The sequence below is a fragment of the Enoplosus armatus genome, chromosome 13, assembly GCF_043641665.1.
Source record: "Enoplosus armatus isolate fEnoArm2 chromosome 13, fEnoArm2.hap1, whole genome shotgun sequence".
Lineage (NCBI taxonomy): Eukaryota > Metazoa > Chordata > Actinopteri > Centrarchiformes > Enoplosidae > Enoplosus > Enoplosus armatus.
The window spans coordinates 15,782,407-15,797,775 of NC_092192.1; the positions used below are offsets into that span (position 1 = coordinate 15,782,407).

The 15,369-nt window shown below is 38.9% G+C and overlaps 1 protein-coding gene across 1 annotated transcript; it reads right to left on the bottom strand.

Annotated features, from left to right (window-relative positions):
* Positions 1-2,373: 2,373 nt before the first annotated feature.
* Positions 2,374-5,735, bottom strand: rnf167 (ring finger protein 167). Its single transcript, XM_070917784.1, has 9 exons — positions 5,616-5,735; positions 5,421-5,501; positions 5,199-5,336; positions 5,031-5,118; positions 4,829-4,919; positions 4,540-4,645; positions 4,032-4,125; positions 3,746-3,826; positions 2,374-2,996 (listed from the first exon to the last, which is right to left on the bottom strand). The coding sequence occupies exons 1-9, from the start codon at positions 5,718-5,720 to the stop codon at positions 2,572-2,574; spliced, it is 1,209 nt and encodes a 402-aa protein (XP_070773885.1). The 5' UTR covers positions 5,721-5,735; the 3' UTR covers positions 2,374-2,571.
* Between the last annotated feature and the right edge of the window lie 9,634 nt (positions 5,736-15,369).

A 15,369-nucleotide genomic window follows, 5' to 3' on the forward strand; every position in this document is an offset into this window, starting at 1 on the left:
GACATCCAGTTCTTTGACTACAGCGGTGCTCACCGCCCAGTGTCACTTTGGGATTAATGAAGTCTTTTAAAACACTATTATTCTCAATCAAACTGTGGGATTCTGAGTAGAATTATCAATATAACATGTATATTTATTTATCTGTATTTCATTCTATAATTATAACATTGTTTTATAATTATATGATATTGATGTCAGCTTTCATTTTTATTTATATTAGAAAAATGACAGAACATATGCTGATAACACACCCATTTGGCAGCAATTTGCTCTATATTGGCTTTATGATAAAGAATGATCATATATGACAATAAACCATTGCAAGTGTTTTTCTCATCTAAACAAAAAAGTGGTACCACAGTCCCATTTCAATATCATTTAATCTTCCATGAATCACACATTAAATGCAGCTTTCCACAGACTGTATTTAGATATCATAAGGATTCTCAAACCTGCTTTATACATGAAAATTATACTTGACACTGTACATTTATTATTCAAATGTGATAAACTAGGCACATTCTAAAAGAAGAAGGAAAAATTAATAATTTGGGGATTATATTTTTCCATTTGTCTGTTAACAGTCTCTAAAATCGAGACATGTAGAGCTAAAAAAAAAAAGTACAGTACAAAAGACATTTGAAGCATACTGCAAATAGGAAAAAAGCTGTTATATTTTACAACGCAGACTATATTGCCAACAAGTCCCAATCAAACATAGATAGTGTGGAGTCTTTTAATCAGTTATCAGTAAAATATAAGGATGGAATGTTATAATTTCAGTCCTACTGATTCCCATCTTCAACACAACACATCAAAATGCAACTTGTAATGCTTCGTCTACATTGTTTCCTGTGTTGCAGTTTTGAGTTTGGGGGGGAGGGGGGTACGTTTGATCCCCTATCTGATGTGGTACATACTGTACATCAGTTTTGAAGTTGAGGTCATACAGGGGGACATGTTATTTTAATTGATAAAATAATTCTTAAAACATCTGGAGCACTCACTTATATTACAGATGACAGTAACAGTTAAGTTCCACACCCTGTAAGGCTATTACACATAAAAACAAAAGTTCCAGTTGTGAATTCATGATCTCAGATCAAGGTAAACTCTGTGCATTTATTGGAAACAGTGAAACAGTTGGCTGAAACAACTTTTTAAAAAGGTTTCTATTTGTGCTACTCTTTATATAAAATCAACAGCAAGTAGAGAAACAAATCATATCTTGTTTGACAGCTGCGGAGCTTGTCCAAATTTTCAGGTGCAAATCAAGCAGGTCTAAGCTGGATATCTGTATCATTACTAGCACTAAACATGTGGAAACACAGGCTCTCTGTCATGTCCGTCACTATAAAAACAAATGTGGAGCACATTTTCAGACCAGGGAACAAGGTCAAAGCTTTTTGACCAGAAGTATTAAATACAGCTAGACAAGAGGAAAACTAAAAAGGAGTGCGATTCCTGTCCCTTCAATTTCCAAACATTTAATTTAACATACACATGTACATCAAGGCCAATGTAAGGCAATGCTCTTTTTTCCTATAAACACCTCCAGGATCCCACAATTCATTCTGTTGTGTAAAAAAAATGGAAAAACATCTATTAAATATGCATGAATCTATATTTTGCTGATTTAAAGAAAAAACAAAAAGCTAAAACAATTCATAAGACCAAAACCCCATTAATTCTCACTATGTTATTCATTTACAATACCAACTGACCTTTCATTTGTTGCTAAAAACCTGAGTTTGTTCAACTTGACAAACTGGATAAAGCTAAAAATATCTGTCTTAAACTGACCATACAGTATTATCAATAACAATGTAAAAGCAGCAGAAATGTATAACATCTTTGCAATATTCTATTATAGCGTAATTTAGTGTGGAGATTGAGGAAAAATCTGACATTTCAAAGAACTGAAATATAGCTTTAAAAAAAAGTGAAAAGAGAGCTAAGGGGATTAAAAAGTAAAATGACAAACATTTCCCCTCCACCTGCACATCCTTGTTAGGAAACAATTAAAAGCTGGGGAAAAGGACTGTCAGATATAAAACAAGTATGATTAAGACAACAGAGAGTCTTCAAACTGCACTAACATTACTTAAACCTTACATGGAGAACCCAGAAGATCATCTTTAAGTGTGAACACAGAACTCATTCTGTTTAGCAACACAGGCTTCTACTAAAGTCGCACCCTTTCTTACACAGCACATTAGATTACCGAGACATTAAAGTGGCCCATTCATTTTGTGCAGCACTAGTGGTTAGGTCATGTGGCATGGTCAGGTTATGAATTACAACATGCATTTAAAAAAAAAAAAGGAGGTCTACAGACAAATATAGGGGTACTTGAGTGAATGTGTGTGGGTTTTGGTAAAACTGATCGATGCTGCATGTGCTTTGACACCAACATGTAGACCTCCTCTGGTTACTGGGTAAAATAAATGTCTAGCTAACCACGACTCTGCAAACTATTTTAAAGTACAGTGTGGTAACAGCACGCCTGATGACACAAAAGACCCTTTCTAGGTAAAATTATGTTATCTCATTGCAGCTAAGTTCCAGCCATCAGATCTCCACCCTATCCCTACCAATGAGCTGAGCGGTGTCATCATCAGTGTGGTGCCTGTCCTCTCCCGCGTCATCACTGTCTGAGTCCGTGTCCTCCTGGGGGGAGTGGTAGCCTTCGTAAACCAGGATGGGGGAGTCGCAGTGTGCAGGGGAGGCGAGGCACTGGGCAGTAGTGGTGGTGGTGGTGGCTGAATAGGCCCCTGGGCTCCCTGTGGGGGACCCCGGGTTGGAAGGCCGAAGCAGAGGAGTGCGCTCAGAGTCTGCCTCCCCCTCTGTCCCTTCTTCCTCCCCGCGTCCTCCAGCTTCCTCCTCAGACTCAGACTCAGAGTGCTCTTGGTTGTTCCGAGTGACGCGCTGTTTGCAAACGGGACACGTCTTCTTGGTCTGTGTGAGCCACGGGTCTACACACTTGCAGTGGTAGGCTGAAAAGCAGAAAGACTCATTTAGAGGCGGTTCGGTTGTTATATAGACTGAATAAGCAAATATTAAGCACCATCAGGAAGAAACACAATCAGAAGAGGTCAGTCGGGCCACATTGTGCATCATATGCAACAAACACGGAAAGAGTTTTGAGCCTCATATGATCTTTTGACTTCCACTGGTGATTATATTCACTACATGTTTTTACACTGCACACCTCACAAGGGAACCATTTGTTACTTGAGGATAAAACCTCCTTCAACTGATAGTTTAAAAGGCATACAGCTGTATCAATTCCACCTACACCAAAAGGTGCAGTTACCACAGTTTGAGGAACACACACTGATTGAGGTGTCCAGGTGGCATGGGGGGGCAGTGTTTTCAGCTTGGCTGGGTGATGGGATCATGTCTTCGCAGTAGTGACTTCTACTGGCCTATCTGTCTATACTATCTCAATATGTCCACCCTGACCCACACCTAGAGTGGGTGTTAGCAACAAGGACTGCAGTGCAGGCAGAATTGGCTATTTCAAGTTTAGAGGAAAAAAAGGAAAATGTTTTGTGAACATCTTGATCACTTGAGAGTGCAACATTGATGATACAATGGGTAGGGGTACAAATACTGACTTGCAAGAAAGGTTACATTTATTTTAATTGCTTATCAATTAGTACAAAAAGTGGTGTATCTTCTGTGTATCAGCAGAGATATTTCCCCAATGTACCCTAACATACACAACATATAAAATATTTACCATGTGAACAAGGTAAAACTCGTAGCTTGTCTCCTTCTTCATACTCATCCAGGCAGATTGCACACACATCATAGTCATCCCCTGAAACAGAGGAGAAAAGTTATTATCTTAAATCAGTCAACTATTTCCTAGACTGCAAATGAGTAAAATGTCAGCATAAGAACCTACTCTGTAGGTAAAAAGCTCCACAGATGATAGAAGAAACTTTATAGGTTTCAAATTCACATGCATGGAAAATTTGATTCTCACAATATACAATATCTATACATAGCGATATAATCTCTACCTTTACGGAACTTGTGGGTTGGAATCCGCTTCAGTTGTTCCTTGGACAAACGATTTTTCCTCATCCTTTTTCTGTACTGTACACATCGTATAATCTGAACAATACAAAAAGACAATGTTACAGATGAGAATTACACTGACACTCAACATGCGCAGATTGTTCATGTAGGACATCGGAGAAGCTGATTTGGAAAATAGGTTTTCAGGGTTTAAATAAAAAGATGTGTCTACTGCATAAATATAGCATCTCAAGAGGACAATTAGCTGGCTGCAGCTTTGGTGAAATATCATTAGGTCACTATTTTACAAGACAAAGAGGCATATTGAAGGCTCGTCTCTGCCACCCATGGTCCAAATAGCCTATCTTTTAGAACCTGCACGGCGTTGTATGGAAATTATTGAACAATTTCCCTTTCAATTCTAACAACTGTAAATTTCAAAATCCCAAAAGGTATCTTAAAGAATGCGCTACATACTGAATAAACACATCACATCATATGCGTACTTACCAACACGACACACATCACAAGGATGATCATGCCAACTACTCCAGTGAAGGGAATAAGGTAGTATGAGAGTGGGAACGCAAACTCCGGCTTGAGGATCACATAGGCCCTGCAGGCCAAGACACAATGCATCAGATACCAACGTTACCAAAAGCACTAGCTTTAACAGTATGTATTTGTCTGTGCAAATCTAATGATGACTGTTAACGGTTGATTTCGTCTAGATTATTGTTTAGTTTGAAAAATGATTTCTTACATTTCTTTCTAATAACGGTGAAATGTTTTTACTTACCCTTGTTCTGGAATGATGAAATTCCTGAGAATCTGGGAGGCATAGTAGCTGGTGAATACAGACGGGATCACAATCTCCTCTGCAATAGTGTCTGGATGAAAAAGAAAAAACAAAACAACAAGATTTAAATTCAAGGCCCTTTAATAAGATGGTGTGAATGTCTAAAATTTGATATTGTGTACATTTTAAAAAGCAGAATTACCGTTGCTGTAGTTCATATTGAGCAGAGTGTCTGAATACATGTTGTGAACGATGGCAGCACTGTATCCAGCTTGCTGTGCGTGCAAGACCTAAAAACCAGTTCCTCATATTAGACCACTTTGCTTCACAGACACCACCAGGTATTCAATGTCACTCAAGCATTACTGACCTTTATATCAAAATTGCAATCATATCGTCTGATGAGAGCGATGAATTTGGTAGTGTTGGCATCAAAAGATGGTGGCAAAGGAGGAGGAGGGTCCATTGCTGTGCAGCCATTAAGTGGACGGGACACTACCAAAACTCCCTTTCACACAAGAAAAAGAAAATCAGTATAAAAGGACGATGTTTTTTTTCTGGATGCACCCTTTCTCCAGTACCCTGCTCTCACCATTAGTCCATCCTTTGGAAGTGGGGCGCCAAACAAGGCAGGCAGGTCCTCAAACAACATGGAGGTCATATTGCTATAATGCTGCCAAAACAATATATACATAAGAAATTACATAATCTCCAGGAGAATTTGAGGAATCATGTTTATAGTTAAAGCTTATCAAGGTGCATGAGCTGAAGCTCCAAGATTACTTACAGCATAGATATAGGCATGTGTGGGTGTAGGAACCAGTACACTGTAGAAAACAACTATAAGGACACTCCATCGAGCTCCCACGCACCACACACCAAGATGAACCATCCTTGATCGCTTGCTGTTGCTCTAAACTGTGAAAAAGATAGACAGTAGCACATCATGATCAAGAGTGAGTTATCAGGCTCAACCAGAAGGAAAATGCTTCAGGTCTCAGGCTGAAGCTGATCTTACAGTTTGAGTACATATACTAATGCAAATAGACAACTGAGGCGGTAAAAATGTGTAAATATGGACATGAATATGCAAACAAGGAACTGTATACTGGCTTGCCAGCAAGCATTAACATGTACTCTTATCTTCATGGAATAGTAGAGCAAATCTAAGCCAAGTACTTTTTGAGAATACAAATGTCCTCTCAAGACTTGGCCTTTACAAACAAAGGAACATATTGATGCATAACACAGTAAGTGCATTGTATTGACTTTCGACTGCAGTCTGCACAGGTTTGCTGAGAAATTGTATTCATTCTCTGCAGGCAACCCCCTTAATGTGGCTATCTGAAATAAGTTGACATTGATGATTGTGATCATGATGTCTTGTGGAAAAGTTGATTAATTTTACACATACAAGTCTTTAACCAGTCAAATGCTCTCTAAATCATTGTATTTCTTTAGCTAAATTCAGTTTTCTTTCTTGGCAGATTTATTTGTTGCTGTTGTTTGTGTTGTTACCAATATTTCTCCATTAATATTAGGCTACCTCTTGAAATGTTCATGTTCCCACATTTGTGTTGCAGTTAAGCATACAGACAAAAGTAAGTGTGTGTGCAGCAAACTGCCAAATACTTAACATCTATGAGCCTCGCCCCAGTAGTAGTGTGAAGACACTGTTAACAAATACTGCTATTTACGTTGCAATGCATTACATTATGGATGCGTAATTTCGCAGTTCCTTGCGTATTTTTACTACAACCCTACTGTTAAAAACAATAACATTCAAGAAACTATAATTCTCAGTTCAGTAATTCAGCAATACTCTTCTCCCATGTAAAGAGATCTGTCCACATAGTTAACTGCTCAAAAACTACTGACAGTCTGTTTGTCTGCTTTTATAAATAGCATATAAATAAATTTCATGTTGAATATCGCAAAGCCCTTATATTGCTATAGATGGAGTGCAGAACCAGATCTTAACCCCAGACCTGGTTAACCCTGCTATTTCTGAACGCATGAAACAGTAACTTGTTTATTTACAGAACATCAGGTTTAAGAAGCAAAATGCATTAGGATAAGAGCAATGCTCAGGTTATTTGCTATAGTAGGCACGATGTTAAACCTACAATTAAGGACATGCTCACGAGGTCTAAGGACCATATATAGACTACTTTATGGCACTAGTTAGCAATTAACCCAATGTACTGCCTCGTGTTTGTACTCACATGAATACATGCTGAAATAAGTCCGTAATTTGAATCGACGTAGCACTTTTTGTTGCTATGTCTACCTACAGGAAGTTAGTGAAGAAAGAATCTGCTACTGTCGCAATGCTAAACCTTTTAACTGGCTAATGGTGTTTCCTCACCACGTCCTGAGAAATATTATTTAGCTACTCCTAACGTTACTTCTAGCAGCCAATTAATTAGGTACGTTGTACTTTGACCCGCTGGACTGGCATTAACATTTAACTAGGTTGGTTATAAATCCACTTCATTCTTATGTTCCATGCAACAAAAAATACATGAAGAAAATAAGACATGAAAAGTTATCGGGGTAGCTAATGTTATTGTCTGTGGTTAGCGACATACCTTAATATCCTGCTAGTATCAGCACCGTGAAAGTTGTGATCTAAAGTTATTCCAGTCTCCTCACCTGTTTCTCACATGTCACCACGTAAAAACGATTAAGTTTTCTTTACAACGTATGGCTACTTTCTCGACAATCCTATTATTCCACAAGAAAACCACAAAGACGGAAAGGATTAACGCTAGCTAACGTTTGGCTAGTGTTAGCAGGTGTTACATACCAGTTACGTTAACTCGTCTCCGTGACAGATTACTATATGTCTTCTTTGTAGTCTGTGTACATCGTACCATGAACGGTCAGTAGTGTGTAAACCAATACTATGTTTGTCCACTGTAAAGGAGACACTTTGCCTGTATGCTCGGCTTCCCAAACTTGCGTTAGCTTACTGCTAGGTTTGTTTGTTATTGCTTCTTGTTCCCCGGTTCTTCTTCGTGTCGTAATTACAGATTGACTCACCAGCTTTCCTGACCCACAGCGCCACCAGCGACCAGAAGGACAAACAGCAATCAACTGCGTGCCCTGCAAGCTTCATGTTCTCCGCAGAAAACCACGCATGGTGCACGCTTTTGGCTTTCCTTGACTACAAGACGACCACCCGTGGTTTAAATGAATCTGAAATGGCTAATGAAAACCCAATGGACACAAATGAAAAGATTAAGGGAACTTTTGAATGTCTGTAATTATGATGTTTTATAATAGAGTGGTCACATTAAGTATGTCTGAAGAAGAGATTTGAAATGCTAAGGATTTCAGGCTGCATTTCATAGAAACGGAAGCAGACAGAGATAGACTGGTTTCTCTACATTCAAATGAGCAGATTCCAATCAGTCAGACCCCTGTCAACAGACCAGAACCCACAGGTTATATGACTGAATTTCTTGTTACTCAGGCATGTCAGTTGAAAGAGATTGGCCTCCTGCTAGAAATCCTGTGGTGACAATGACATTAACTTCAAATCTAACAGGTTTTAGGGAGCTGCAGCTAATCACTTATCATCCATCAGAGGGCAACACAACTCACAGATCATCAGGCCACAACTTCTTCAACACTGCCCTCAAGTGGTAGGATCACTGTACTGTCATATACAGTGTTTTCACTGTAGTCAGTCTGACATGACATTTGAGTTCAACAAATGATAACTACAGTACAAATAAACAAATACATACTGAGCTGTGTAATGGCTCAGCTTACGCACAATATACATATTTTGCTAATTGGCAGTACATCTATCTCCTATAACATCAGTTACATAATGGCCCTAGTTAGCAGGAGTAGTGTCAGGCTGGTCAACAGATTACGAAACGACTCTTCTCCAGGTCATTTGTGCCAGTCTACAAGGAAAAGATAAAAATCTACAGTAATAAGAGAGTCATCAAGAAGCCACAGCTGGATGAGCCTTGGAAGAAAATCTAAAACTAAGAACTTTCTGAGTAAAGCAAATGGAAGTTGAGGAAGCTGACAGGATCATGCTATTTCCTGTGATGCTACCACACACCAATCACTCTTGTAGTGGGAGTCAGGTAGCCTGTGGAGTAATCCCTATAAGCCCGACCCTCACTGCAAGGTGTCTGTGAGGCTGTAGTTATATTTTTATGAGGTTCATGATGAGCCAGTGTTGCTTTATATGATTCTCAGCACAGTCTTTCATTTTAAAGAAGAAATGAGTCCTTAATTCAGTTGGGGAGTCAATTTGATATTTCACATACATCTGGTTGTTAGTTCTCATGATACCTTGACAAGGAATGTGTTGTTTAGGGGGACATTTTGATCAAACTGCTGTACTGTAATAAAGGTCAGAGGAACCCCACAATCATTAGGACGATCCTCTGAGGGCCACAATTACACAGTAATAAAATGTCATGTCAGTCTGGCTAATAGTTTTCAGGATATCTTGTTCTGGACCAAGGTGTTAGCAACTGTATGATCAACTGAATAAATACATTGCAACTCTTACAGTAGGCCCAGCAACTTCAGGCCCTAAAAACAGACATTTTCCAAACGGCAGTAAGTAACAACCTCTCCAAAGTGTTGTACTTCCCCTTGATAAGACTGAATGGAGTTATACAGAAAATGAACTGTTTATCCATAATTCATAAAGTCTGCTTTTCCACATATTCTTTAAGACTAAACCTTTGAGCAACTATTTTTAAATATTCCCCATGTGCTTCATCAGAAGGACATTGTCTTTGTAGCAGTGTACACTACAGTGTGCTATTTGAACAGCTTTAATCTACCAGGTTTGTCAACAGGAAAATCACAACATCACTCCCAAACTTCCCTGCAGGGAGCTGCTTGCCCTGGGAGTTACAATTACCTCATCTGAGAGTCAGACCAGTGTAACAGTTTCCGTAGACTCTGACTCTGACTCCCAAAACTGGACGTGCAGACCAGTCCCACTGCATCAACTCATAATCATGTCAAATGATGTAAGAATGATTATGTAAACATAATGAAAATAAATGTAACACCTGGATTTGATATCAAGCAATTCATTTGCATACAGCAAAATATGGTACACATTGCCAAACAAAAAGAAGGATTAAAGTCTTAAACTGAAGATCTCCACAATGTTTGTTGTGTATTATAGTGTTGTGTGTATTATGAATATGCATTTATGTTAATGCATTATGTAAAAATTATGGGATTATGTAAAAGACATAGAAATGTAATGTCAGCTCATGAAACTCACTCAGTTAAATGTCTTCCTCCCTTTAGGTCTGCTTCAGCAGCTGCCATCTTTAACAATATGACTCAACATACGGTTGTTCACACAGAGATCCTTTTGTTTGGTTGTTTCTACTCATTTGCATTTTCTTAAACGTATGGAATCCAATTATGGTGACTGAGACTGGTGAATGAGCCTTTGTTGGAAGCCTTGATGACATACAGCATGTTAGAGAGTGCTCAATTTGATCCTCAAAACAAGTTGACCATTGATTGCCATTAATACCAACATTTGCAACAAAAAAAAACAAAAAGCAAAACATGGTCCTTATGCACAGTAAGGACTGCCATGTGCCTACAATGCATGCAGCTCTGGGGATGACTTAAATAGTATCCATAGGAGTTTTCTTCAGCTTATAAATTTACATTTTCAATAAATTACTCTTAAACTGAAATGTAAAACTGTAATTTCAATGTGTCCCCTCTGAGTTCCAGCTTGTACAATAGAAAATAAGTGGACAGATTTTGAGGTGAAACTCAGAGTGAACTCAACTGAAATCAGACCAGTTTAAGAGTTACATATTTGGACTAAAATGTAAAATCACAAACTGATGGTGAATCATAAGGAACAAACACTGGTCCTTTTGCTTGTAGTGTTCTCTCTGCCATGAGCATGTAACACATGCAGCTCTGGCTAACTTGTTTTTCATTCTACATCCTAAAGTAAAGTACAGGGCCCTGCCATTCTTCTTCCAAGAAAACATGCAACTAATTAAATTAGAGCAACTCTGATGAGAATAGATGACATTTTTTTCTGCCCTACAACATGTTTAGTATGTACAAACAAAATGTATGTAAGACAAAGGGCTGTTAACCAAGTAGAAGATATATTATTTTAGATACATAACCAAGTACGTGTGGTACTATGTAGTATTCCAAAGCTAGAAAATACAAACAAGCAAGGAAGTTAAATGTAATTTTTTTACTCCACCTCAGTCATTTCAGCTGCATTAAAATCAGCAAAAAACTACAAGCAGTTAATTTAACATTCCAAAGTCCACCATGTTACATCAGTGTAAAACACCAGATATGATCCTCCACAACGGAGTCTTCTGTCTGTCTCATCTTCTGTGACGCTTGGCAAGTCTTGGCTGAATGCCATCTTTCAGGACTGCAACGATGGACCAGACATGCATTCCTAACTCATGGCATTGGCTCTCATAAAAAATGAGACACGCAGCACCTGGGAATAAACAAGAAACAATGCATCACATTTCATGGGTAAATACATATGCACAATACATTCACATGCTGCGTCAGAGCGTCAAAACTTACAAGAAGCCTTTTCCACAGCCCAGAGGTCCAAAGAACAGTTCTGTTGGGAGGCAAACCTTCCTACACACTCCACTTAGACTGGGGCAAGACCAAGGAAAGGATGCAGCCTCATTCTCCACAACTGTGATGATGGGAGATATTGCAGCTATGTTTACTGTCAAATTCCTTTACGTAAAATGACAAAATCTAGCATCAATGATCTCTGAAAGTGTGCAAATGTGCTTCAAAAACGTGCAGAGATATTGTATCAAGACTTACCATTAAGCAGTAAGACAACCAAGAGCGCCAAAACAACCGCACGATAAGAAGCCATTCTTGCGTCTGATACTGTTGCTCCAAAATGAGGATTAGGCGCGGGTCTGTTTGTATTTTTGGTCAGAGGGGAGGAGTGAAGATAATATGAAGCAGCATACTGGTCACTAGGTTTTATATTATGGAAGCATAAACATCCTTAAGAGAACATGCTTAATCACATTTAAGAAACCTACACCACTGTGCCCAACTCGTGACCAAGTGTTGTCATGAGACAAGAGACAAAAATCCCGGAGAAATTGCTTGTTTTTCAGCTGATTTAAACCTCACGCACTTCCTTAACCCCCATTGCTTTCTGAGACTATGTGATGTTTTCATTGTTTCAATAAAGCCTTTGTTGTTCATCTGGCCCACAAATTACAACAGTTTTTTTGTTGTTGTAGAGGTGTTAGCAGTGTTGTCAGGGGTCTGGGCACCTGGCTGGGACAACCAAGGTAAAATGGTCTTAGTGAAACTAACAGTTGTCATGTGGTGGTAGCATTCCTTCTTCAAAGAGACATTGGGTCTCTATACATATCTTATTATGTTTTTTAAACCTGGTTAGAGAGGGAGGCTTGTGACTGCAGCTTTGCTGGTTTGATCTCCTTGACTGCACTGAAAAATCACTGTCACATGGTTGTCATCTTCTCATTGAGTGGCTGCCAAACGTCAAGAAGGAGCATCTTATCTACTATGAGCCTGTCAGAGGAAGACATGCAGGAAGAGGGAAAAACAAATGCAAAACACTTTTCATTGAGACTGTGATCGAAAATGAATGTTTGCCCTCTTTGAAGTAGAATTTTAGTTTAGTCTGCCTGTACATGTTAACACAAATGACCTGAGATAAACACAGAGCTCAAGAGAAAAGAGCCAAATTTACCAGGATTCAGGTAAGACCTGCCGCTAACTCTCCACTGGCCACCCCATCGTACTCCTCACAGAGGATTTGCCTCTTCTCATAGAAAATGAATGGAAACTAGCACTTCCACCTCACTTGCCATGTTTGGTGTTTCTCTTTCCTTATGCATGCTGTTAGAAATAAAGTAGATGGTTTTCTGATGGAGAAAGTCGACATGTCATTTGTGAGGGATGGATCCAAAGCCTGCCACAGTATCAAGTTCAGTTATACTCATACATCGTATGTGAAACAAAATAAAACAGTCGGTAAGACATGGACAACACCAGTATCAAGTATGATTGGCTGGTGGGTAAAAACCAATTTGACGAGAAGAAAAATAAAATTTCACAGAAATAAAAGCCTGAACAAGTCATTTCTGTGATTTGCATTGGCTCAGAGGTCACAACCTTTCAGACACAGTTTCATCAGTGTTACATCAGTGTTCTGCAAAGGGAAGTCATTACTGTTTTCCTCTCATCCTTTGTCTCTATCCTGAAGGTGCTGTCCAAAGAGGTCTCACCTGTGGCAAAACAGTGGTGTCTAATTGCTCTCCAGGGGAACACAAACACAAAGTGGACTAATGACCTCTAATGAGTGTGCTCATCCATTTATGGCTTGCATCATCAGTGCTGAAAATATTTCAGCACTTTTGCTTTAATATGGATTTGATCAGTGGTGGTTCTTGCTGGTAACCCCATACTGTACCTTGACACACAAATACATTTTCAAGGCATTTTGTGGCATTTCAATTAGCGGTGCATTACTTACTGATTTATGTGATTCATAGAGGCCACACCGAAAAAGAAAAAAGAGAAATTGTACTCATTTTCTCTTTTTTTTTTCTTCCAGCACTACTCGATGCTTTCTTCCCACTTACACCGTTGATTGTGAAAAGATGCTGCGCTGATTGCGTCTTTTGTGCACTTAGACGTGTTTTGTTGGAAGCACAAACTCACATGGAGTACGCCAGCCTCAACAGCCCCCTTTGAGTCTGCGTATTACCCTAATGTTTGCCTCTAGTGTTTCTGGGTCCTTCTCAGGTCTGTGGTCAGTTTGGGGTATTGTTGTCACACACAATGCTCAGTTAACATGGCCTAGTCTGGTCTTAATCTCTGGTAGCATCAGAAAATTGTTATAGGCCCCAAGTAATGGCTGGTTAGCACATATTCACAACCACAGACTAGGTGGACTGTATACCAGGCAATGTTTTGATGATACCAAAACTCACAATCGCTTCTACTATCACACTGTTTTGATTTAAGTCCAAGCTACAAAATATTTATAGTGAATATGTGAACAAGACAGATAAAATCCAGAAGTTCAGAAAGCTTCATGATGCATTCAGGGAATTTTCAAGCCTCATGACAGACTGAATGTGATACTTTCGTTACACAAGGAAACTTATGTTCAATGTGAAGCACTAAAGGGACCCCCAACATGTTTAACAAAATTAATCTGCACTTTTGGATTACCACAAAAGACACTGAAAAAGAAATGATAGATACAGATCTCTTTTGGCAGATTTTACAGTGAAGTTCTTACAGGCACTCCTTTCCTTCCGCCCAACCACAAGCATATAGCAGACAATTAGCATCTTAAAAAACAGGAAGAGGAATGCACACAATAATAATTTGACTAACATCCCAAAATATATTTAGTCTAAGCAACCTGTGAGTACAGGCCTTTATATTGAGACAAAGTGTACAACATCATGCCAAACCCAATAATAGTTTTAAAAAAAAGTTTAGTTTAGTTTATTTTAGCTCATGTTATATATACATGCATACATGTATATATACTTTTATACACTATTTGAGCAAAACAAGCAACTAAATGGATAAACGTGCCCATTAGCAGTCAGTGTTTTACATCTCCTTGGAAGCAATTAGGAACTGCTTCATAATGAGGGGGAGACCATACCTGACCTGTGAGAATATATGACCTTGATGTAACCGTGATGAAACAAGCTATTATCAATATTCTTGACTCGTTATTAGAATTTGGTTTAAAAAATAATAATTTCCCAATCGATCAAAAAATAGGATTTTATTCTGCTAATCAGATGACATTGAAGTAACTTCTAGGGGTGCCCAGGTAGCTCACCTGGTTGGGTGCGTACTATATTAAGGCTGAGTCCTTTCCTCAGCAGCCTGGGCTCAATTCCAGCCCGGCCCGCTGCATGTCATCCCCTTCCCTGTCTCTCTCCAGTTATCACTGTCATAATATAGTCATATATTGTCATAATAAAACTCCAATTTACAGACAAACCTTCAATGTCAAACTTGTTTTGATGTCTGACCCCTGAGGAGGGTTTCAGCTGTGCATTAGCAGTAGAAACAGGACTCAGGAAATACAAACATGCTGCAAAGACTCACCCAATTTTTATCCAGTTCAACTGACCTGCAGTACACACTTTATTGTTCTATTAGAATTATTGGAATGAATCTTAACATCTCCAGTAGCACAGAAAATTTATGCTTTTTGTTTTTAAATGATTGGTTTGCTGTGCAGAAATCAAACAAATTCAAATGAATTGGCTAACTTTGATTCATGCAGTCCTGTGAGATCATTGGCACTTAGGTAAGACCACATGACATCACCATTTCACAGGAGTGCGAAGAATAAAAAAGCTGCTCAGCGCAGTTAAATGCAGGTTAGGGGTGGGGGTGGGTGGGGGAGCTGACATTGCACACGATGGTTAAACATGTTTCATCTCGGATTGGCAAGTAAAGTGCAATTTTGTAGAGTATAGTCTGGATTACTG